This window comes from Salvelinus alpinus, chromosome 12 (genome assembly GCF_045679555.1).
Source record: "Salvelinus alpinus chromosome 12, SLU_Salpinus.1, whole genome shotgun sequence".
NCBI classification, from domain to species: domain Eukaryota; kingdom Metazoa; phylum Chordata; class Actinopteri; order Salmoniformes; family Salmonidae; genus Salvelinus; species Salvelinus alpinus.
This window is the reverse complement of record NC_092097.1, coordinates 15,658,495-15,683,997: the sequence shown is the minus strand read 5'-3', so window position 1 is coordinate 15,683,997 and position 25,503 is coordinate 15,658,495. Positions and strand designations below refer to the sequence as shown.

At 45.9% G+C, this 25,503-nt stretch overlaps 1 protein-coding gene across 5 annotated transcripts in view; it reads left to right on the top strand.

The window, feature by feature from the left end:
- LOC139536562 (nuclear receptor coactivator 3-like) overlaps positions 1-25,503 on the top strand; it is a 43,948-nt gene that overhangs the window by 11,064 nt on the left and 7,381 nt on the right. For 4 of the 5 annotated variants that reach the window (XM_071337187.1, XM_071337186.1, XM_071337183.1 and 1 more), the window contains exons 2-10: positions 17,182-17,286; positions 17,583-17,743; positions 19,428-19,528; positions 19,690-19,864; positions 19,989-20,186; positions 20,377-20,463; positions 22,162-22,305; positions 22,512-22,659; positions 22,844-24,410. In XM_071337187.1, coding sequence (XP_071193288.1) covers positions 17,201-17,286; positions 17,583-17,743; positions 19,428-19,528; positions 19,690-19,864; positions 19,989-20,186; positions 20,377-20,463; positions 22,162-22,305; positions 22,512-22,659; positions 22,844-24,410 — 2,667 coding nt within the window. In that variant the 5' untranslated portion in view covers positions 17,182-17,200. Of the gene's footprint in view, positions 1-4,980; positions 5,174-17,181; positions 17,287-17,582; positions 17,744-19,427; positions 19,529-19,689; positions 19,865-19,988; positions 20,187-20,376; positions 20,464-22,161; positions 22,306-22,511; positions 22,660-22,843; positions 24,411-25,503 lie in introns of all 5 variants that reach the window. The other variant, XM_071337184.1, reaches the window with a different exon arrangement.

Sequence of the window (25,503 nt, the reverse complement as noted above, 5' to 3'; positions counted from 1 at the left end):
ATGAACAATGAACACTTTTATTTTAACTTAATATAATACATAAATAAAATCAATTTAGTCTCAAATAACATGAACATATGTTAAAACGAACCACCAGCTTTCATGGGTCTTCAATATTCCCAGTTAAGAAGTTTTGGGTTGTAGTGCAGAAAGCAGAGCTTGTCTGCATGGTCCCCTGTCAGTCTGCTCCTCCGCGAAACACAGACCTTATTTGAAGTAGATCAAGACATTCTCTATGGAAGACATGAACGGTAAAATAACGAAGGAACCCCTTTCAAGTTCAGCCGCAAGTTATTACAGGAATTATAACGCGTCGATTATTTCTCTCTAAACCATATACCTTTGACTAATCCAGAAACTATCACCTCAAACAAAACGTTTATTCCGTTCCGTATTTTATCTAACGGGTGATATCCATGAGTCGAAATATTTCTGTTACATTGTACAACCTTCAATGTTATGTCATAATTACGTAAAATTCTGGCAAATTCGTTCGCAAAGAGCCAGGCGGCCCAAACTGTTGCAAATACCCTGACTCTGCGTTCAATGAACGCAAGAGAAATTACACAATTTCACCTGGTTAATATTGCCTGCTAACCTGGATTTCTTTTAGCTAAATATGCAGGTTTAAAAATATATACTTGTGTATTGATTTTAAGAAAGGCATTGATGTTTATGGTTAAGTACACATTGGAGCAATGACAGTCATTGATTGATTTTATAAGATATGTTTAATGCTAGCTAGCAATTTACCTTAGTTCACTGCATTCGCGTAACAGGCATGCTCCTCGTGGAGTGCAATGTAATCAGGTGTTAGAGAATTGGACTAGTTAACTGTAAGGTTGCAAGATTAGATCCCCCGAGCTGACAAGGTTAAACATCTGTCGTTCTGCCCCTGAACGAGGCAGAACGTTGCTAGGCCGTCATTGAAAATAATAATGTGTTCTTAACTGACTTGGCTAGTTAAATAAAGGTGTAAAAAAATAAAAATAATAATAATAATTGGCAAATCGGCGCTCATACCGATTTCCGATTGTTATGAAAACTTAATCGGCCATTCCGATTAATCGGTCGACCTCTAATCGAGTCTGCTGATTTAAGCATGTGGTGATTGACAGTCGAAAGCCTTGGCCAAGTCGATGGAGACGGCTGCACAGTACGGTCTTTTATCGATGGTGGTTATATCGTTTAGGACTTTGAGCGTGGCTGAGGTGCACCATGACCAGCTCGGAAACCAAATTGCAAAGTGGATACGGTACGGTGGGATTCTAAATGGTCAGTGATCTGTTTATTAACTTGGCTTTTGAAGATTTTAGAAAGGCAGGATGGATATAGGTCTATAACAGTTTGGGTCTAGAGCAGGGGTGTCAAACTCATTCCATGGAGGGCCTAGTGTCTGCTGGTTTTTGTTTTTTCCTTTCAGTTAAGACCTAGACAACCAGGTGATGGGAGTTCCTTACTAATCAGTGACCTGAATTCATCAATCAAGTACAAGGGTGGAGCGAAAACCCACAGACACTCGGCCCTCCGTGGAATGAGTTTGACAGCTGTGGTCTAGAGTGTCTCTCCCTTTTGAAGAGGGGTATGACCGCGGCAGCTTTACAATCTTTTTCGTATCGTCTGAGATCCCCAGAGGTTGAATAGGCTAGTAATAGGGGTTGCAACAATTTCGGTGGATAATTTTAGAAAGAGGGGGTCCAGATTGTCTTGCCCAGCAGATTTGTAGTATCCAGATTTTACAGCCCTTTCAGAACATCCACTGTCTTAATTTGGGTGAAGGGGGGGTCTGGGCAAGTTGCTGCAGGGGGTGCTAAGATGTTGGCCGGGGTAGGGGTAGCCAGATGGAAAGCATGGCCAGCTGTGGAAAAATGCTTATTGAAATGATCGATTATCGGTGGTGAGTGTTTCCTATCCTCAGTGCAGTAGGCAGCTGGGAGGAGGTGCTCTTATTCTCATTGACTTCAGTGTCCCAAGAAAGTTGGGAATTAGTGCTATAGGAAGTACATTTCTATTTGAAAAAGCTAGCCTTAGCTTTCCTAACTGACTGAGTATATTGGTTCTTAACTTTCCTGAAAAGTCGCATATCGCGGGGGCTATTCGATGATAATGCAGAACGCCACAGGATGTTTTTGTGCTGGTCAAGGGCAGTCAAGTCTGGGGTGAACCAAGGGCCTTATCTGTTCTTAGTTCTAATTTTTTTTGAATGGGGCATGCTTATTTAAGATGGCGAGGAAAGCACTGTTGAAGAGCAACCAAGCATCCTCTACTGACAGGATGAGGTCAATATCCTTCCAGGATACCCGGGCCAGGTCGATTAGAAAGGCCTGCTCGCTGAAGTGTTTTAGGGAGCGTTTGACAGTGATGAGGGGTGGTCGTTTCACCGCGGACCCATTACGCACGCAGGCAATGAGGCAGTGATCGCTGAGATCCTGGTTGAAGACCGCAAAGGTGTATTTAGAGGGCAAGTTGGTCAGGATGATATCTAAGAGAGTGCCCGTGGTTACGGATTTAGGGTTGTACCTGGTAGATTCCTTGATGATTGAGGGCATCTAGCTTAGAATGTAGGACGGCCGGGGTGTTAAGCATGTCCCAGTTTAGGTCACCTAACAGTACGAACTCTGAAGATAGATGGGGGGTGATCAATTCACATATGGTGTCCAGGGCACAGCTGGGAGCTGAAGGGGGTCTATAACAAGCGGCAACGGTGAGAGACTTGTTTTTGGAATGGTGGATTAAAAAAATAAGAAAAAAAGTAGAAGCTCGAATTGTTTGGGCACAGACCTGAATAGTATGACAGAACTCTTCAGGCTATCTCTGCAGTAGAGCACAACTCCGCCCCTTTTGGCAGTTCTTTTTTGTCGGAAAATGTTATAGTTAGGATGGAAATTTCAGGATTTTTGGTGGACTTCCTAAGCCAGGATTTAGACACGGCTAGGACATCCGGGTTGGCGGAGTGTTCAAAAGCAGTGAATAAAACAAACTTAGGGAGGATGCTTCTAATGTTAACATGCATGACACCAATGTTTTTACAGTTAGTCAACAAATGAGAGCGCCTGGGGAATGGGAGTGATGCTGGGGGTTGCAGGGCCTGGGTTAACCTGTACATCACCAGAGGAACAAAGGAGGAGTAGGATAAGAGTATGGCTAAAAGAACTGGTTGTCTAGTGCGTTCGGAACAGAGTTAAAGGAGCAGCTTTCTGGGCACGGAAGAATAGATTCAAGGCATAATGTACAGACAAGGGTATGGTAGGATGTGAGCCAGGGGTGGTCACTGCATGTGTGGGGGGGGGGGGGGGTAGAACAAAAGGGCTAGCTAAGGAATATTGAGCAGGGCTGCAGGCTCTACAGTGAAGTAAGACAAAAATTACTAACCGTAACAGCAATGGACAAGGCAGAGGCATGTGTAGCCGAGTGATCATAGGGTCCAGTGAGTAGCTAGGCGAGCTGGACACACGGCGATTCAGACAGCTAGCAGGCCGGGGCTAGCAGATGGGCCTGCGGGGGACGCCGGTAGAAACCCCTTCAGACGGTTACGTCGGGAGACCAGTCGTGATGGATCGGCGGGGCTCCATGTCGGCTGTAAAGGGGTCCAGGCCAATTGGCAAAAGAGGTATTGTAGCCCAGGAATTGGCTGATGGATCTCTTCGGCTAGCCGGGAGATGGTCCTAGCTCGAGGCTAGCTCCAGGCTAGCTCCAGGCTAACTGGTGCTTGCTTCGGGACGGAGACGTTAGCCAGGAGTAGCCACTCGGATGGCAGTTAGCTAGCTGCGATGTAACGGTTCAGCGCTTGCGGTAGGAATCCGGGGCTGTGGTAGGGAAAAACAGTCCGATATGCTCTGCGTTGATATCGCGCTGTGCAGGCTGGAGTTGACAGGGCTGAGGCTGACTGATGTCGGAGTTAACGGTGATGACCGCTAGCAGTGGCTAACTTGATAGTAGCTAGTTAGCTGGCTAGCTTCTGAAGGGGGTTCCAGTTCTAAAGTTATAAAAAATTGCAGATCCATACCACATTGGGTGAGGCGGGTTGCAAGAGTATGTTCAGTCCATAGATGGAAATTGAGATTTAAAAATAAATACGAAGAAAAACGATATATACAAGGGACGGGACAAGACAATTAAAACAGACATCCCACTGCTACGGCATCTTGGAAGACATCTTGGAAGCTTTGATTTCTGGTCAAACAGATGGCATACTGTTATGTTAAGCTCATAACTCTTTCTTTCTGTCATCTAGTGTTCAAAGCAAGCAGTGTGCACCGACTCACTCCTGAGTCGCTCGAGCAAATCCCCATCGGATAGCCCCAAAAAATGTATGGATATTATTTGAATAGTGAAGTCATGTCAAATGTCCATCCCTACTACCATGAAATCTACCCTCTTTCCATTTACTGTGACCCGCATGCTCTCTCACTAAGCACCGACTGACACCGAATGTCAATGGACGTTGAAAAGTAGTTTAAAATTGGGTCAGTCTACCCTGGCCTGACAATCTGAACCAATCATAGAGGTCTGTTTCACAAGTTTGGACAGTACAGTAGAGCACAGTGTAATGCACTATATTGTACCCATTCCGTGGAGATAAATGGATTGACCTAATTTGACGCATTTGATCAAGTTCACCACTTGCAGCTATAAATGTGGTGGTGGTTCTTTTTAATTATGGGAATTCAGTTTTTAACTCATGAGTCACCTGATGTAATATTATTATCTGTGATGAAGACAAATCGTCCTCTTATTTGAAAGCTACTGCGTGTGCTTCTTTCTCTCTGCACAGTCGGAAATGCTCTTTTTCCCATAAATTCTCTAACAAAATTGGCAGAGTAAATAAAGAAAAGGAGTAGTAAGGGGAAGAAGGAGGGGGTAGTGGTGAAACTGGCGTCAGACCTTTTTGAGTGGAATTATTTGCAGGTGTTATAGTTCAGCTGCTGCGATTGGCTGAGGAAAGGTAACATTTAAACCACTAAACTTTTGACCCCGCAGGAGCTACACAGGAATGCCCAGGTCTGGTGTGGAACAGAGCCTGCTCTCTTCCTGTGTTTACTCCACAGATCCATGAGGGAGGGAGGAGCCAGCGAGGAGGAAATCATGCGCCGTGCTCTGAAATGAATGTTGGCTTTTCAGCTGAGCAACACCGTTAACACTCCACACTGCTCCTGCCTGGGTGGTGGAGGAGGTATAAAGTTAACCCTCCTCTCTCTGTAGACTGGTGTGTTTTCATTGTTCATATTATTTACCCTCGAGTTGAAACTTGTGGTATAGATTTTATATTGTTTTTCAAATAACTTTCCTCATGAGGTTGATAAATTACCATGTGTTTTGCTTCTTCAATAGGAGTCTGAGAAGAGCTGGTATGTTATCTCAATAGGCAGAATGGAGGCATAGCAGGCTTGGCGCTCTGTGCTGTCAGATAAAAGGCTCATTGGCCATTGATTAATGAAGCCATTAGCATAATATTAGCCCTGCGTGATCAAATCACACACACACACACATTTGTTTCGGCCATGGTCGGGTTTCTATCGGTTGCATGATGGTGTGTGGGAGGGTGGGTGCCTTCTCAAGAAGAGAAGCTCCTGTGCTCTGAATGTTCTTTCTGCTGTGCCTCTTTCTCTTTGTGTATTTCTCTTCCCCTGCACTGCAGCACCAACAATTCCCTTTCTAATGTCCATGTGCACACACTCGCACCTCGTCAGAACACAGCACACAGACAGGCAGAGAAGACACACCTGCATGCTAACTGTGGGTCCTATGTAGTTGGGTTGTATTTAGAGTGGAATATCCCTTTTACCGTTGCACCTCTCTGAATAAGCCCAAGGAGCCCATTGGCTGTTACACGACCTGGACCTTTTGAAGAGGTACAGGTATGGTTGTTTTCTTGTCCCAAATCTCTGCCCTCCTTCCTTTTCAGTCCTTACCTCCCCCTCTTTCTTTGTCTCTTCATACTGAGTGAGAGAATAGGCGACTTTGAAAGGCTTGTTTTATTCTAATGTGAGCTGTTTCCCCATGAGGCTGGGGGTGTGTTTGAACTCTACTGTAAACCTTAGCTACTGCTGTCTCCTGTCTGACGGAGGTGCTGGCATTTCACTGGATAAGATAATAGAGCATTTTTGGATGAAGATGTAAAAGCGTGATTTATTTTTGTGTACTGAAGCTTCTTTCTCCTCCCATCTCACTCCGTCATGTTGGTTGCAGAAATGGGCAGGACTGTGGCTAACAGTACTATGGGGCTGGTTTTGATGATCTGAAAACAAAAACAGTATGTTTATCTACACTGAACAAAAATGCATACGCAACATGTAAAGTGTTGATTTCATGAGCTGAAATAAAAGATCCCAGAAATGTTCCATATGCACAAAGTGTTCCCCCCCCACATTTGAGGGAATGTGCAATTGGCATGCTGACTGCAGGAATGTCCAGCAGAGCTGTTGTCAGATAATTGTATGTTAATTTCTCTACCATTAGCCGCCTCAATGTTATTTTTGAGAATTTGGCAGTATGTCCAACCGGCCTCAACTGCAGACCACGTGTATGGCATTGGGTGGGCGAACGGTTTTCTGTTGTGACCTGTATGGACAGGCATAAGCTCCCAACACAATTGCAATTTGAATGCACAGAGATCCCTTGACGAGATCCTGAGGCCCATTGTCATGCCATTCACCCGCCATCCTCACCTCATGTTTCATCATGTCGCAAGGATCTGTACACAATTCCTGGAACCCGAAAATGTCTTGCTTGCATACTCACCAGACATGTCATCCATTTAGCGTGTTTGGGATGCTCTGGATCAACGTATACGACAGCGTGTTCCAGTTCCTGCCACTATCGAGCAACTTCGCACAGCCATTGAAGAGGAGTGAGAATACATTCCACAGGCCTCGATCAACAGCCTGATCAACTCTGTGCAGAGGAGATGTGTCATGCTGCATGAGGCAAATGGGGGTCACACCAGATACTGACTGATTTGATCCACTCCCCTTCTTTTTTTTCTTTTTTTTTTTTTTTAAGGTATCTGTGACCAACAGATGCATATCTGTATTCAGTCATGTGAAATCCATAGATTAGGGCTGACTAATTTATTTCAATTGACTGATTTCCTTCTTGCGTTTTTATAACGCAACTCTCTTGGGATGGACAGAGGGGACGTCTCCAGACTGTCCTGCCCTCAAGTGCAGACTGTGAGAACAGAATTATTTCCCCCCCCCCATGCTCAGGGCTTGGCTGCAATTCCGAGCTGCCAGTCCGCTTCCGACTGGATAATGGAGTCTTTCTTACAGTTTTACAGCGTAACTTTTTAGAAGTCTGCACATGTTTTCACATGCTTGGCGTGTCTGCCTCGCTGTACTTCAGTCCCATTTGTGAATCATCTCTTTCTTGATCATAAGTCACAGTTCTGTCTCACTCACACTATTTTCATGAGAATCATGTGTTTTCGCAAATGGATAAAACAGATTATGTAGCGAACTCGGTCACGTGTTTACATGGATGCGAAAACAAAACAGGAAGGATTTGTTGATGTGCACTCTGTCAACTTCAGCTATATAAGATGGATATGACACTGGTTGAAACGGGAGAAAAGCTCCTGTGAGCAGCAGCTATTGTAGCCGTTGTCGTCCCAAAGTGGCTGAAAGATTTGTGTTCTGCTGGGGTGGGGGTGGGGCTGGTCTTTGAAGAAAAACAGGAAGTCATTCTGTCCTCTTGTTTCCTTTTGCACTTGACGTCCCAAACTCTTGTAGATGCCGTTTTGTTTCTTGATGACTGTGGGGGGGGGGGGGGGATAAATGGTTGAATACAGGGTAATTGCACCAAATGGATCTGCCACTGCTTTCATATTTGAAGACCAAAGATAGGTGGGTCAGTTGGTGATGGTTTGTCTGCTTACGATGTTGCGGTTATGTTTACGTGTGGAGAGCTGTGGTCTGGTCAGTCTGTAGTGTGTGGTGTCTTTGTTGTGCTAGCCTGTGTCTCAGAGTTCAGATTACAGGCTTTAGTTCAAGCGCTGCTAGAATGTCCTCTATTCTGATCCTGACTTAGTGACACTGCAGCTCTTGAGCTCCACTCTGACACTCTCCCTCCTCCCCTTTCTATTCTTCCTTTTCCACCCCTTCCTTTCTCTTTTTTACTGTACCTCCCCCGTCATATTCATGTCTTGTTTTTTTTTTATATGAAAATGTGCCACCTTCTCATTCAAAAAAACATGTGTGTGCCCCTTGTCAGACTTGTGTTACCAGCTTATCGTCTGCCGACCTGAAGTAATGCCTGTCTAGAAGGGAAATGCAAACAATTTAGCCTTGGTGCTTGACTTGAAGTGGCACACTGTCTGCCTGCTGACATCTCTCGTTCCTCATCCTTTCTCTCTCTGTGTGTTTAATTATTCAGCTGCACCTTTAGCTCAGTTGCTGTGAACCTTTTTGGGTTTGATCTGTGTGGAAGATCCCATAGGCACACGCAGGTGGTGCATCGCGCTACTTTTTTCTGTGTGCAGTGTTTCCCCTATATGTACCACCACTGCAAATCAATAAATCAATATTTTGGCACCCCATTGATATTATTATGTTTGAGTCACTCAGATGGCATAAAAACAAGGCATAAGCAATGACAAGTATATAGTATAGCAGGAAACTAGCTTTAAAACAGCAAAATTGTCTCTACAGCCAAGAGAAGGGCTTCTTAAACCTTGCCATTGGTACATTTCTCAAATGGACTGTAAATTTAAAATCTTCCCCGTCATGTTGTCCGGTGCCACATTTTCCTAACGGAAACCCGTGTGTGTGGCAGCAAACCTGTGAATAATGTTGAAATGAAGTAGCTAAGTCACCAAGGAAACTGACAGAGGATAGCTAAGCTTAGCATTGGAAAGTTGCTTGGTACTGCAGTAGTAGACTCTGACAGCCAACTGAGGCCAGATAGTCTGTGTATCAGTCCCTTTCCCCACTCTATGTAAATGTAGTGGCTGGGAGGCCATATCCAGGAAGTGATAACGAAGGGGACCGTGAGAGAGGATGCAAATAGGATGCTGTCTTCTGTGGCTTCCTGTATCTTTTTTAGAAATAATGGTTCCATGAAGTACAGGAAGTAGAGAAGTGGGTTCTGTTCCATCCTGTATCAGCCAGCCAACTGGATCACTTACTGTCGTGCTTAGGCGGGACATACTCCACATGAAAACCTCTCCAATCAAATCATTTTTTAATTTTTTTATTGGTCACATACACATGGTTAGCAGATTGTTAATGCGAGTATAGCGAAATGCTTGTTTCTAGTTTCGACAGTGCAGTAATATCTAATAATTCCCCAACAACTACCTATTACAAGCATCTAAAGGGGTGAATGAGAATATGTACATGTAAGTATATGGATGAGCGATGGCCGAGTGCCATAGGCAAGGTGCCATAGATGGTGTAAAATACAGTATATACATGTAATATAAAATATGTAAACCGTATTAAAGTGACATTGTATAAAGTGACTAGTGATCCATTTTATTAAAGTGGCCAGTGACTGGGTCTCAATGTAGGCAGCAGCCTCTGAGTTAGTAATTGCTGTTTAGCAGTCAGATGGCCTTGCGATAGAAGCTGTTTTTCACTCTCGGTCCAAGCTATGATGCACCTGTACTGACATCGCCTTCTGGGTGGTAGTGGGGTGAACAGGCAGGGGCTCAGGTGGTTGTTGTCCTTGATGATCTTTTTGGCCTTCCTGTGACATCGGGTGCTGTAGGTGTCATTGAGGGCATGTAGTTTGGAGAGCCTTGCGGTTGAGGGCGGTGCTGTTGCCGTACCAGGCTGTGATACAGCCCAACAGGATGCTCTCGATTGTGCATCTGTAAAAGTTTCAGGGTTTAGGGTGACAAGCCAAATTTCTTCAGCATCCTGAGGTTGGAGGGGCATTGTTGTGCCTTCTTCATCACACTGTCTGTGTGGGTGGACCATTTCAGTTTGTCTGTGATGTGTACGCCAAGGAACTTAAAACTTTCCATCTTTTCCACTGCTGTTCCTTTGACGTAAATAGGGGGTGCTCCCTCTGCAGTTTCCTGAAGTCCACAATCATCTCCTTTGTTTTGTTGACGTTGAGTGAGAGGTTGTTTTCCTGGCACCACACTCCCAGCGCCCTCACCTCCTCCCTGTAGGCGGTCTCGTCGTTGTTGATAATCAAGCCTACTATTGTGTCTGCAAATTTGATGATTGAGTTGGAGGTGTGCATGGCCACGCAGTCATGGGTGAACAGGGAGTACAGGAGGTCGTTAAGCACTAGAGGTCGACCGATTATGGATTTTCAACGCCGATACCGATTTATTGGAGGACCAAAAAAAGCCTTTTATTATTTATTTGTAATGTTTGGCGCGTTATGATCAGAAATCCACAGGAAAGAGCGGTCACGACAACGTAGACAAATTCCAAATAGTTTCCATAATGTCCACAAACATGTCGAACGTTTTTTATAATCAATCCTCAGGTTGTTTTTAAAATATATAATTGATAATATATCAACCGCAAATGTCTTTCACAGTAGGAGAGGGGAAAACAATGACTGTCCAAACTCTGTTGTGCGAGCAAAACTCATGTGACCACTTGACGAGATGTTATCGTTCTGGCTAATTTTTCAAAATAAAAGCCTGAAACTATGTCTGAAGACTGACACCTCGAGGAAGTGATAGGAAAATGAATCTGGTTCATATCACTTTAAATGCAGCAAAGGGAGGCTATGGAACATGGAGTTTTCAAAATAGAAGCCATTTTCCTCAGGGTTTCGCCTGCAATATCAGTTCGGTTATACTCACAGACAATATTTTGACAGTTTTGGAAACTTTAGAGTTTTCTATCCAATACTAATAATAATATGCATATATTAGCGACTGAGGAGCTGGCCGTTTACAATGGGCACCTTTTCATCCAAGCTACTCAATACTGCCCCTGCAGTCATAGGAAGATAAACCTAGTAATATCATCAACCATGTGTAGTTAACTAGTGATTATGATTGTTTTTTATAAGTTTAATGCTAGCTAGCAACTCACCTTGGCTTCTTACTGCATTCGCGTAACAGGCAGGCTCCTCGTGGAGTGCAATGTAATCAGGTGGTTAGAGCGTTGGACTAGTTAACCGTAAGGTTGCAAGATTGAATCCCCGTGCTGACAAGGTAAAAATCTGTCGTTCTGCCCCTGAACAAGGCAGTTAACCCACCGTTCCTAGGCCTTCATTGAAAATAAGAATGTGTTCTTACCTGACTTGCCTAGTTAAATAAAGGTGTAAAAAAAAAAATCTGCCAAATCGGTGTCCAAAAATACCGATTGTTATGAAAACTTGAAATCGGCCATTCCAATTAATCGGTCGACCTCTACTGAGCACGCACTCTTGTGGGGCCCCAGTGTTGAGGGTCAGCGACGTGGAGGTGTTTCCTACCTTCACCACCTGGGGGTGGCACGTCAAAGTCCAGGACCCAATTGCACAGGGCGGGGTTGAGACCCAGGGCCTCCAGCTTGATGATGAGCTTGGCGGGTACTATGGTGTTGAATTCTGAGCTGTAGTCAATGAACAGCATTCTTGCATAGATAATCCTCTTGTCCAGATGGGATAGGGCAGTGTGATGGCGATTGCATCGTCTGTGGACCTGTTGGTGGGGTATGCAAACTGAAGTGGATCTAGGGTGACAGGTAGGGTGGAGGTGATATGATCCTTGACTAGTCTCTCAAAGCACTTCATGATGACAGAAGTGAGTGCTACGGGGCAGTAGTCATTTAGTTATCTTTACCTTCTTGGGTACAGTAACAATGGTTGCCATCATGAATCATGTGGGGACAACAGACTGGGATAGGGAACGATTGAATATGTCCTTAAACACACCAGCCAGCTGGTCTGCGCATGCTCTGAGGACACGGCTAGGGATGTTATCTGGGCCAGCAGCCTTGCGAGTGTGAACACGTTTAAATGTTTTACTCACGTCAACCATGGAGAGGGGTGGAGGTGTGCAGTCCTTGTTAGCGGGGCGCAATGGTGGCACTGTATTATCCTCAAAGTGAGCAAGGAAGCTGTTTCATTTGTCTGGAAGTGTGACGTCGTGTCTGTCACGTGGCTGTTTTTTGTGTGTAGTCCGTGATTTCCTGTAGACCCTGCCACATACGTCTCGTGTCTGAGCCGTTGAATTGCGATTCCACCCTGTCTCTGTACTGGCATTTCGCTTGTTTGATTGCCTTGCGGAGGGAATAACTACACTGTTTTTATATTCAGTCATATTCCCAGACCTCTTTCCATGGTTGAATGCGGTGGTTTGCGCTTTCAGTTTTGCGCGAATGCCGCCATCCATCCACGGTTTCTGGTTAGGGTAGGTTTTAATAGTCACATTGGGTATATCTCCAATGCACTTTATAAACTCACTCACCGAGTCAGCGTATATGTCAATGTTGTTCTCTGAGGCTTGACCGGAACATATTCCAGTCCGCGTGATCAAAACAATCTTGGAGCGTGGCTTCCGATTGGTTGGACCAGCGTTGAATGGTTCTCGTCACTGGTACATCCTGTTTGAGTTTCTGCCTATAAGACGGTAGGAGCAAGATGGCGTCGTGGTCGGATTTGCTGAAGTGAGGGCGGGGGAGGGCTTTGTATGCGTCGCGGAAGTTAGAGTAGCAGTGGCCGGGTGCTTTGCCCATGCGCGCAGCGCAGTCAAAATGCTGGTAGAATTTAGGTAGCCTTGTTCTCAAATTTCCTTTGTTAAAATCCCCAGATACAATAAATGCAGCCTCATGATATATGGTTTCCAGTTTGCATATAGTCCAGTGAAGTTCCTTGATGGTCGTCTTGGTGTCTGCTTGAGGGGGAATGTACACAGCTGTGACGATAACCAACGAGAATTCTCTTGGCAGATAATATTGCCGGCATTTGATTGTAAGGAATTCTAGGTCGGGTGAGCAGAAGGACTTGAGTTCCTGTATGTTGTTATGATTACACCATGAGCCCCTCCCTTCCTCTTCCCAGAGAGGTGTTTCTCTGTCGGCGCGATGCATGGAGAAGCCCGGTGGCTGAACCGATTCTGACAACATATCCCAGAGAGCCATGTTTCCGTGAAACAGAGAATGTTACAATCTGTTTCTCTGGAAGGCAACCCTTGCTTGAATTTCGTCTACCTTGCCCACCGTCAGTGAACATAAAGTAAACGGAGCCAAAAATTAAACGTATGGTTTGTGTTGAGTTACACATTTCAGGTGGCACATTGGGCTTGGTTATGTTTGTTCACCAACTCATGTCACAGTCCTGTCTGACTCCAGTAACATTCATTGGCTCTTAACTGCTGTAGTCCGTGCTTTGATCAGAGCGCATGATATGCTGCAGACCTGCTAATGTGGTCTCTTCTGTCTTATAACAGGCTGTGCTAAGACTTTGAGACCCCAGACTGTGAATGGATTTTGATTGTACACAATCAGGTGTGCTAGAGTCCATGTCATTTACACTGCACCTCACTCTCAAGGGGCCTCATTTATCAAAGGTGCCTGCGCACAAAAATGTTTTCCTGCAAAGGTTTGTATTTATCAAACGTGACGGAAAAGTGTGCGTATCTCCACGCACAGCTTCTAGTGGTTGATCAATTTATATTGCAAGAGGGGGGAAATTAAGGTGTTTGGTGCACTTATAATAATGGTAGGCTAATTAAAACATTTGACAATTTTAATGATAAATCTGATGCATTTGCCGTTGGTAAGGAGATCGCATGGCAGCATGTAGTCTAATATATTATTGTGCTTTTATTATATAGGCCTCAAGCACAATCATACTACAAGACATGTGTCTCCTTTCTGACGTGACCAGATTATTCCTGCTACACAACAAAGCCATGCTCAAAAGTAAATGGACCGGTGGTCTATTCAAAACATTTGACAATATGGGTAAGCAACAGTATTGATACGAGCGCAACACCATAGCATATTTACATTTTAATATGGAAGAACAGTTCGTTTTTTGTATGGAAGTGTGGGCCGTAGTATTTCCTTTTAAATTGCTCGGCTAGACAATCATTTCAGAATGCACAGCCAGTGTTTCGGACTCGCTAAGCATTTTTGGATTAAGTCACTGCAAGAGTTTGTAAAAAAAAAAATATATACTAATCTGCCCACCCTTCTACAGGTGATTTGAAATTAGTTTATTTTAGAAACTGCCATGGCCCAGTTCTAACCTCTCCAAATTATTATACAGCAAATGAGTTTTCACTTTTTACTGTGTTTTCCAGTCGGCGTTGTAACGGTCGTTCACGAGCACAGTATGGCTCTGACTTATCAATGAAAACATTGATAAGTGCAACAGTTTTTTTTAAATTCAATTAAAAAAATAAAAAATAATCCCAATTTGTTGAGCATGCAAATCTTAATCTCCATGTACGCTAGAATTTAGTGAGAAATGTACACACGGATGATAAATGACGCCCCAGATCTTCATTCATCTTGGTCTCCATTAGTTCAACAAACTGTAAGCCTATGCTGTCTTGTAAAACCAACTGCTTTCGGTTCGTATCACTTTAAAATCTGCCCCGTATCTGATGGAACAAACATCTATCTATCTCTGGGCAAGTTTCACGTTGTCAGAAGTGTCTGCTTCAGGATAATTTGCATAATGCCAGGCCTGTTGTGACTCATTTGTGGTGCGCTGCTGTTTTCAGGCGATGTCTCTCTGAAATAGAAAGGGTATAGCACAATGTTTGCGTTCTCTCCAGAGTATAGGCCTACTGTATCTCCCTAAGCGTGATTCACTGCAAGGTTTCAAAGTCAACAAACTTACTGGGGGAAAAGTTGAGGAATAAAGGCGAACAACAAATAAATGAGGCATGTTACAAACATGCATATACTGTTTGATGCCATGGCAGCATGGTTGTCAAAATACTGGAGAAAATCGTTTCTTATGTTCAAATGCTTTACCATCACCACAGTATGATTGGCAGATTCTATACAAGGGGAAAGATTTCTGCAAGGGAATACAACATTTCACTGCGGTCTCCTATAGAGTTTCCCAAACTCTGTCCTTGGGCCCTCCCTGGGTACACGTTTTGTTTTTTTGCCCTGGCACTATACAGCTGATTTCAAATAACCAAAGCTTGATGATCAATTAAAATGTTATTTGTCACGTGTAGGTGCAGACCTTAGAGAAATGCTTAGAAGCCCTTAACCAACAATGCAGTTAAGAAAATAAGTGTTAATTAAAAAATTGAGCATAAGAGTAACAATTAAACAGCAGCAGTAAAATAACAATAGTGAGGCTATACACAGGGGGATGAGTTGATTATTTGAATCAGCTGTGTAGTGCTAGGTCAAAAACAAATGTGTACCAAGTTTGGGAAACCCTGATCTATATAACCACTTCCTTGTTCTTTTCCACCTGTATACATGTGAGCTATATATTCTGCCTTCTCTATTATTACCAGCAAGCAGCACTCTAGCGTGTGTTTGTCTTTCAAGATGTGAAGCTGACTTGAGGTTTGATGTCATCATTCTCCACAGAGGTGAGTTGGGGGACAGAAAAGAGGAATGAGAGGGAAGGAAGGGGGATGGAAAAAGAGCGAGACTGAGTGGGAAAGACAGATTTGGGAGCTTGCAGTGGAGACATATGGGTTGGAGACTAGGACTGTGTCAGAGAGGTGGCGCTATACAAGTCCATGCCTGCAGTTTGGACTGAGGTTGCATAACCACTCCCATCCGTTCTGCAGTATTCCACTCAGGAATGATGCGCTCATAGCTGTGTGTGTGTGTGTGTGTGTGTGTGTGCCAGTGTGCTTGCCCACCCTGAGATGTGTGTCTGTCGTGGCCTACGTCTCAAGTGCTGGAACAATGAACTCCAGTGTTTTTTTTTCTGTGTGGAAATTAAAAGAGCAGTGGCCTTAGTGTCTACCTTCCTCTGGTTTGAACCCTGAGGGGGTCAGACGCAGTGCAAGGCTGGGCCAGGGGAGGAAAACAAGGGCAGGGTCGCCTGGCCGGCCAGCAGCACTCTGCTGCACGCTCAGAGAGAGGGGGGTTGGGCGGGACAGGAAGAGGAATGGCCAGAGTGTACGAAGAAGGGGAGAGTGGATATAGAGAGAATTCGGGGTCAGGGAGCGATTGGAAGTTGGAAATGTGAATGTATCTTGCGGTTCAGTAAGGTTAAACAGAGCACTATAGCCTAACCTTGGGACCAACATCTCTGTTCTGTAGGAACACAATCCAGCTTGTGCTTGTCCCTGTGCTGGGGGTTTATTGACCGTACTGTACTATTAGAGCAAGAGGAGTAGTGCAGGATGAACGCAGGATGACCCATTTTCCCCAGAGGCTCTAAATCACTACATCATTGTCAGTCTCTCCTCACACTGGAACAGATGAGATTTCTCTCCTATCAAATGCAATGAAGGGAGACTCGTGTAGCTACTAGTGCTGAGCGATTAACCAAAATTTGTTTTTGTTTTTTTAAACAAATAATTGTCCAAGTCAATTCAATTATTTGAATTCCACTTCAGGCCAATATTCTACATAGTTTAGAGCATAAAACGTGGTAATTAACTGCAATGCCCATCATCCATTTGCACATCTACTTGTCCAGTAGAAGGCATTAAAAGAACCACAGACCGAAGAGACAAGAATGCGAGATCATGAGGGGATATAGAGAGCAGCTGTTGCTTCGTGACTTATCCACACCTGCAAATGCATGATCAAAGTGATTTGGTAGTTGGTATTCAGCAGTCATAAAAGTATGCCTTATTTCAATTGAAGAGCTACCAAAATAGTGATTTGTCAGACAGCAGCTCTGTAGAGATGAGATGACTTGGAATTAAATAATAGTCATCAAATAAATGTAATATACATGACTGAAGTAATTTATTACGGTAATGTGAATAAGCAGTAATGGGCAGTCACTACCATGGGACTTTTTAATTGTTTCATTCAGTTATAGCATTCAACTCAAATCGAAAACCTTTTTATTTTTTTTGAATAACCGACCTCAGTGCTTTCAATCGCTCAGCACTGCTCGATACCTCCAGCTTACTCCCTGAAATCGCCGTTGCTATTTTTATTTTTGAATTTAAGTATTAATCGAGGGATTATAGTAAAAGTCAGTGTATGGAATAATAGTTTTAATGGACTATCCTCTTGGACGAGACGCCCGGAGAAGGGACTCTAAGTTGTAAAATAATAGACTAAGCCATGTCGGTCTCAGCGGTCTGGATACAGTGCATCTCTGTCTCCCCAGGTGCTGACATGCGCTGAGGATGAGTGAAGTGGCAGACAACTCGCTGGAGCCCATGTGCTCCGATCGGAAACGCAAGATCTCCACCTGCGATACACCAGGCATGGGGTGAGTCACTGTCGGGAGCGATGTCTCCGTCTGTCTCCATCTTCCTTTCTGTTTATCTTTGTGTGTGACACTGCCTGTCTTTGTCTGTCTTCTGAGCAAAGTGTGTCCTTTTCTCTCTAGCCTCTGTGTAAATTCCCTCAGCTTCAATATCTGTTTTTCATGTAGAAGATTCCTGTGGTGTCAACATTTTAACTCTAGTATACAGCAGGTCATTATGGAGGGAGAGGTGTGGTTGTCATGGTGACATATCTGACTATCTCCTATTTTCTCCCCCTCCCCACTCCCTTTCCCTGCAGATGTGACAAGCGCAGGAGGGAGCAGGAGAGTAACTACATGGAGGAGCTGGCCGAGCTGATCTCTGCCAACCTCGGCAACATGGACAGCTTCAACGTGAAGCCAGACAAATGTGCCATCCTCAAGGAGACCGTCCGGCAGATCAGGCAAATCAAAGGGCAAGGTACCAGCTCCCTAACAGGCTGACTACACCGTTGCCAAATAAATTTAGAAATCTAGATTATTCAATTATTGCATCCTGCGTTGCCAAGGGCTAAAATAGAAGTCCTGCCTCTCCCATCGGTTTATAGAAGCAGGTACCCACGTGCCATCTCCTCATGGGTTATACCCACGTGGGTGACAAAGACGAACGAGGTCAGTGCCGGTAATGCACCTAATTTATGAAAGTTGCCAATTGCAATATAAAGTCAAGAGAAGGAAAAAGCCTGGAAGGAAGAGAGATGACTAGAAACGATTCGGTTGACCGTTTTATGTGTGGATTAATTGGTGGAGTAGAGGACCTTGTGCATTTCAGTTAAAATAACAAGTCAATGTTTATATCCCAGGACAAATTAGCTAGCAACAGAAAGCTAGCTAAATAGGACAAATTAGCTAGCAAGTGCAAGCTAGCTAGCTAAATTGGCATAAAGGTTTAATGCTTTTCGACCTGTCCCCCAAATTAATGTCATTGGTTCAGAGTTTGTTTTGATATTTTAACCTGCGTGTTGTGATCGCGTTTGGTGTGGGGGGACAAAATACATTTATGCACGATGGCGCACGCGCGCAGCCGGTTTGGGTTCCGTGTAATGCTAACGCTAGCAGTCATCTGAATATCAGCACGTTATCGCCGTTGGATTTAGCAAAAAAAGGAAGTAGGAGAACATGATTTGGCATTCGTAAAATCCTTTCTGTAGTATTAGATCAGTGTATGGTTGCATGGTCAGGAGTATACCTGTGCCAACCAGGGCTGTAGAGACTAGGTGGTGGGCTCATGGCCCTATGGCCTGCCTGCCTGGCCTTTGTTTGGGGGGATTGAGGTGAGGGATTCCAACCCCATCAATCACTCACCCCCCCCCCCCCCCCCCCCCTGCTCATTACCCTGTTACCGATCTGAAGTGGTTGGATCGGTGTAAGCTGTATTAACTCCCCCCAGCCTTCTGGTAGGTTATATGCAATCTTATAACTAGCAGTTCACTCAGATAAGATCAGTGAGGAGGAAGGAAGGAAGGAAGGGAGGGAGGGAATTATTGGATTGGAATCCACGCCAGGGCCACAGATGGCTGCTGCTGGCAGGAGCTTTGTACAGCTAGGTTCCCATAGTTACAGGAAGTAAATGATGAAGGCCGTCCTTCTTTCACCGTTACCTTTTTAACCAGCTATCTTTCTCTTGCTCTATTTCACCTATCCATTTACTCCTTAGGTCATCTTATTTAGGCAGACTCTATCCTCTTCCCTTACATTAGTGTTAGCCTTGAAGCAGCCTTGAAAACCAGAAGCATTTCTTTTGTCATTCTCTTCGTTGCAAGTGAATCTCTTCCCTCAGAATCTGACTCATAATTCCATTTTAAATCATGATGGTTACATTTTTAGAACTGTAAAAGCATTGGTAATGCTGCCTCCTGGTGGCGGACAGTAAGTCATTTTACTGTGACATGGTTGGCTGGATCGCTAGTGTCTCTGTATTGTATGCTAATTTTGGCCTCAAGTAAAACTGTTTTGCAAGTGTAATGTTTCTCATTTCTCCTCAAATTTCCACAATGGATATCAAGCTGCTTGTTAGAGGGTGTACATATCCTGCTGTGTGTTGCATTGTAACTAGATTTACCTTATCTACTGTGAAGTGACTGGGAGTCCTTGTCCCTCTGCAGGGAAGAGCTCGTGCAGCGATGACGATGTCCAGAAGGCAGATGTGTCATCCACCGGTCAAGGGGTCATTGACAAGGACCATTTGGGACCGCTGCTGCTACAGGTTAGCCTGAGGACAGGGTGGGGGGGTCAAAGGGCAGTGGAATTAGCTTCACTTTATGTTGAATGGGGACATACAAGACTCTTGTATGTACAGGGATGCAGCTGGTCACACATTTAGTATAGTTAGAATTTTGTGCATCTCCCCTCTTTCCTCTGGCTCAGGCCCTGGATGGCTTCCTGTTTGTGGTGAATCGGGAGGGCAGCATCGTGTTTGTGTCTGACAATGTGACCCAGTACCTGCAGTACAAACAGGAGGAGCTCATCAACACCTCTGTCTACAACATCCTCCATGAGGACGACAGGGAGGAGCTGCACAAGAACCTGCCCAAGACCAACGGTACGCAGACACACAATTACACATGCACATATGCCATTTGACTTTGATTTAGTGGCACTGCAGAACGGTAATCTTCCCAACCTACAGCATGAAAGCAATTACTGTGTCCCCTTGTCTCTTCCAGCACCCAACGGTGGGTCATGGGGAGGAGAGGCATCGCGGCAGAAGAGCCACACCTTTAACTGTCGTATGCTGGTGAAGTACGGTCACGGGCAGAGCCATCAGAACCATGGTCCGTCTGAGGGGCCCAACAGGCAGCGCTACGAGACCATGCAGTGCTTCGCCCTGACTCAACCCCGCACCATAATGGAGGAGGGAGAAGGTAGGGGGCTCCTCCTCAGTCATGTCACAGTTAGATGTGGTGTTTCTATTTATGATGCAGACTTGCTGTACTCTTCACATTGCGTTGCTGTAACTTGATTATGGGAATTGGACAAAAGTGTTTTCAAGCCTGATATAGGTTCATTAGAGAAGGATTGTGGATACTGACTGGCTATGTTGTGTGTGTTCAGACCTGCAGTCGTGTATGATCTGTGTGGCCCGTCGCGTCACTGCAGTGGAGAGGACCGAGAGGTTCAGCACCCGCCATGAGCTCTCAGGTGAGATGACTGTAAACACACTGCATTCACGTGTTCATTCTCTATTCAAATGCTCTTTCCCTTCATTCAATCTGAGCAAAATAACACACTCTTGGACTTTTCCGGGATTGTCTATTGATCTGCAAAAATGTAGGAGTATACAGTTTAGTTTGACTAGATTATAACATTGAGATGCAACATTTTGTTGCTCAAAATTAAATAAGAATATAATTGCCATGTGAACTCAACAAAAAAGAAACGCCTCTTTTTCAGGATCCTGTCTATCAAAGATAATTTGTAAAAATCCAAATAACTTCACAGATCTTCATTGTAAAGGGTTTAAACACTGTTTCCTGTGCTTGTTTAATGAACATGCACCTGTGGAACGGTCTTTAAGACACTAACAGCTTGCAGACGGTAGGCAATTAAGGTCACAGTTATGAAAACTTAGGACACTAAAGAGGCCTTGCTACTGACTCTGAAAAACACCAAAAGAAAGATGCCCAGGGTCCCTGCTCATCTGTGTGAACGTGCCTTAGGCATGCTGCAAGGAGGCATGAGGACTGCAGATGTGGCCAGGGCAATAAACTGCAATGTCCGTATTGTGAGACACCTAAGACAGCGCTACAGGGAGACAGGACGGACAGCTGATCGTCCTCGCAGTGGCAGACCACGTGTAACAACAATTGCACAAGATCGGTACATCTGAACCACCTGCAGGACAGGTACAGGATGGCAACAACAATTGCCCGAGTTTTACCAGGAACGCACAATCCCTCCATCGGTGCTCAGACTGTCCGCAATAGGCTGAGAGAGGCTGGACTGGGGGTGTGTAGGTCTGTTTTGTAAGGCAGGTCCTCACCAGACATCACCGGCAACAGCGTCGCCTATGGGCACAAATCCACTGTTGCTGGACCAGACAGGACCGTGCTCTTCACTGACGAGTCGCGGTTTTGTCTCACCAGAGGTGTTGGTCGGATTCGTGTTTATCATCGAAGGAATAAGCGTTACACTGAGGCCTGTACTCTGGAGCGGGATCGAGGTGGAGGGTCCATTATGGTCTTTGGCGGTGTGTCACAGCATCATCGGACTGAGCTTGTTGTCATTGCAGGCAATCTCAGTGCTGTGCGTTACAGGGAAGACATCCTCCTCCCTCATGTGGTACCCTTCCTGCAGGCTCATCCTGACATGACACTCCAGCATGACAATGCCACCAGCCATACTGCTCGTTCTGTGCGTGATTTCCTGCAAGACAGGAATGTCAGTGTTCTGCCATGGCCGGTGACGAGCCTGGATCTCAATCCCATTGAGCACGTCTGGAACCTGTTGGATCGGAGGGTGAGGGCTAGGGCCATTCCCCCCCAGAAATATCCGGGAACTTGCAGGTGCCTTTGTGGAAGAGTGGGGTAACATCTCACAGCAAGAACTGGCAAATCTGGTGCAGTCCATGAGGAGGAGATGCACTGCAGAACTTAATGCAGCTGGTGGCCACACCAGATACTGACTGTTACTTTTGACCCCCCCTTGTTCAGGGACACATTATTCCATTTCTATCTGTGGAACTTGTTCAGTTTGTCTGTTGAATCTTGTTTTGTTCATACAAATATTTACACATGTTAAGTTTTCTGAAAATAAACGCAGTTGACAGTGAGAGGACGTTTCTTTTTTTTGCTCAGTTCATGTGACCCTTGCCCTTTGTGCTGTGATGTTGTCTGATAGGTAAACTGATAGAGATCGAACAGCAGAGTTCTCTCCACACCACCATGCGGCCAGGGTGGGAGGACCTGGTGAGGCGCTGCATGCAGATGTTCCTCCATCGCAGCGAGGGCCATCCCTGGTCCTACAAACACCACTACCATGAGGGTACTTCTCTCTCTGCTAAACCCTCCTCTCTGGCTCCCTGCTATATCACCATGTCTTCTCACCAATGTTTCACCTTGTTACTCTGCTATAAATGCACAAGTACAATGCATCTCTGCTCCTAACGAAGGCTACTACTCGGTGATAAGCACGTTGGTCGGTCAGTCTCATTTTCTCTGTCTTCATGGTTTTCTCTCTGTCCTCTCCAGCCTTCCTGCATGGCCGTGCCGAGACGCCGTCTTACCGGTTCTCTCTCTCCGACGGCACCCCGGTCACTGCGCAGACCAGGAGCGAGCTCTGTCGTAGCCGCGCCTCCAATGAGCCACCCACCTTCCTCTCTACCCATCTGCTACAGAGGTTAGTCTGTCAGCTTGGAGCGCGCCGAGACATGGCATCTATCACTCACTCCGTGTAGGATTTTACTGTTTTCTTTTCCCAGTTGTAGCTAAGATTGAACCGAGTTTTTTTTTTTTATACTGTAGAGTATAGTGTTTTTTAATCAACTTTTTCCACTCCTGACCCCTCATTCTCTCTCTGTCAGGGAGCAGAATGGTTACCAAACCAACCAGGGGGGAGTGATGAGGCCCCAGGGCATGGGCGTCACCAACCCCAACGCTCAGATGAACATGGCCCCTGGAGGGGGCAGTGGTGGCATGAACAGGGGCTACGGCATGGGGGCAGAGCAGGGGCACATGGGACAGCGAGGCGGCCCCTCGTACACAGGGGGAAATGGGATGAACTCCATGAATCAGATGAATCAAATGAACCGCTCGTTGCATCAAATGAACTCTCAGACAAATTCAATGGGTCAACCGATGAACAACATGAGTCAGATGAATTCCATGAATCAAATGAACTCCATGCGTCCAATGAATTCTCGGATGAATTCCCTGAACCAGATGAATTCTATGAATCGGATTAACCAGATGAACCAGAGGAATCAGATGAACCACCCTGGAATGCAGCAGCAGTATCCTCAGCAGCAGCAGGCCCCATTCCATGGAGCGGGATACAGCATGGGGGGCATGACCAGCCCCCCCCAGAGCAGTCCAGGGATGAATGCCCCCCAGCAGAACATTGGCTCCCCTACAGTAAGGAGAAGCCCCAAAATAGGTGCTAGCCCCTTCTCCCCAGGAGGTATCCATTCTTCCATGAGCTCGGGTCACCCAGGTGGTCCTGGAGGCGCAGGAGGTAGCACCAGTTTCTCCAGCAGCTCCCTGAGTGCCCTCCAGGCCATCAGTGAGGGGGTGGGCACCTCTCTACCCTCGGCCCTCCCCTCGCCCCTCAACTCTCCCCCCACACACAAGCCTGACTGCTGCCCCAGCGTCAACTCCACCCAGCAGGGGCAGTGCCACGGCGGAACCTGTAAACCAGGCAGTTCAGACTCCAAGAGCCCGGGCAACACTCTGGCCAGTAGAGGAGAGCAGCAGCACACCCTCACCACAGAGGTGACCCCAGACAGCCAGGCCAACAGTGAGGGCCCAGCCGGGGTAGAAGCCAACCGACCGAGCCATGACAACAAGGGGGGCCACAAGAAGCTCCTGCAGCTCCTCACCTCCCCTACGGAGGAGATAGTGCCCCCTAACCACCAGGCCGGCCCTGGCAACACTCCGATGGGCTTTGAGTCCAAGGAGGGTTTGGGGGGTTTGACCAGCCCCTCCACAGGTGTATCCTCCTCCACGGCTGCAGTGGGACAGCAGGGCCTAGGAGCAGCTGCTGCAGCAGCACACTTTGCCAACCAGTCCCTGCAGGAGAAGCACAAGATTCTCCACAAGCTGCTGCAGAATGGGAACACCCCAGACGAGGTGGCCCGCATCACAGCCGAGGCCACGGGGAAGGTCACAGATGGTGGGGGTCCAGAGGCTGGGCCAGGAGATCCAGGAGAGGGACCAGGGGCGAGGGGAGCTGAGGTGAAGCAAGAACTTCACAGCCCCAAGAAGGAGAAGACCCACGCCCTCCTCCACTATCTCCTCAAAAAAGATGACTCCAAAGGGACAAGGGGTGATGTCCAACCAAAGGGCAGAGGAGCCCAGGGAGCATCCTCGGGGGTCACGACGTCTGAACCCAACCCCATTGTGGAGCAGATCAAGAGTGAACCACCTGATGAGGTAGGGAGGGACATTGTGCCTACGGTCAGGGCTCTAAAGTGCAACCAGTGTGACAAAATATGTATTTGTTTTTGTATAATTGTTGTAGTGATGAGGCTTTGCTGTACCATTTTGTTTCCCACGCACAGATTCATTAGCGTCATGCTTGCACCATTAATACAGCAGAAACTGCTTGTTTCTGAACCAAATAGTTCAAAAGATCTGATCCATTTTTCTTCCTAACAACCTGGTAACTTGATCAGTATATCCCAACATTTGGGGGCACAGAAAGGAAGGAAAGGGATAGCTTCTTCGGGAGATCAATGATCATGGTGTTGAATGAATGACAGATGTCATCAAGAAATTGACGCTCTTAAAGAGACTTTTACAATTTTCATTGTAATGCATCTCAATAGGAAAATGGTGCTTCTACATAATGTAGAAACCTAATATTCCCGGGGCCTCCTGAGTGGCGCAGTGGTCTAAGGCACTGCATCGCTGTGCCACTAGAGATCCTGGTTCGAGTCCAGGCTCTGTCGCAGCCGGCTGTGACCGGGAGACCCATTGTCCCAGCGTTGTCCGGGTTAGGGGAGGGTTTGGCGAGTAGAAATGTCCTTGTCCCATCGTGCTCTAGTGATCCTGTGGCGGCCCGGGCGCATGCACGCTGACACGGTCGCCAGGTGTACGGTGTTTCTTCCCGACACATTGGTGTGGCTGGCTTCCGGGTTAAGCGGGCAGTGCGGCTTGGGTCGTGTTTCGGAGGACGCATTGCTCTCGACATTCGCCTCTCCCGAGTCCGTACGGGAGTTGCAGCGATGAGACAAGACTGTAACTATCAATTGGATGTCATGAAATTGGGGAGAAAAACGGGTAAAAGTTTTTAAAATTTAAAAAATAATATTCCACACATTACTTTATCATTTCAATTACTGGTATTTGTATCAACATTTTAGCTTTTCAATAATAAACCAACGCACAACATGATTCAGAAGTAGCTAAAATTCATGTTCTATATCAATTCTAATTTAATAAATTCTGGTGCCCCTAAATTTTATGTTGTGCTCATAACTTTTTACAGTTGTGAGCACCAGTGCTACCAATTGAAAAATAAATG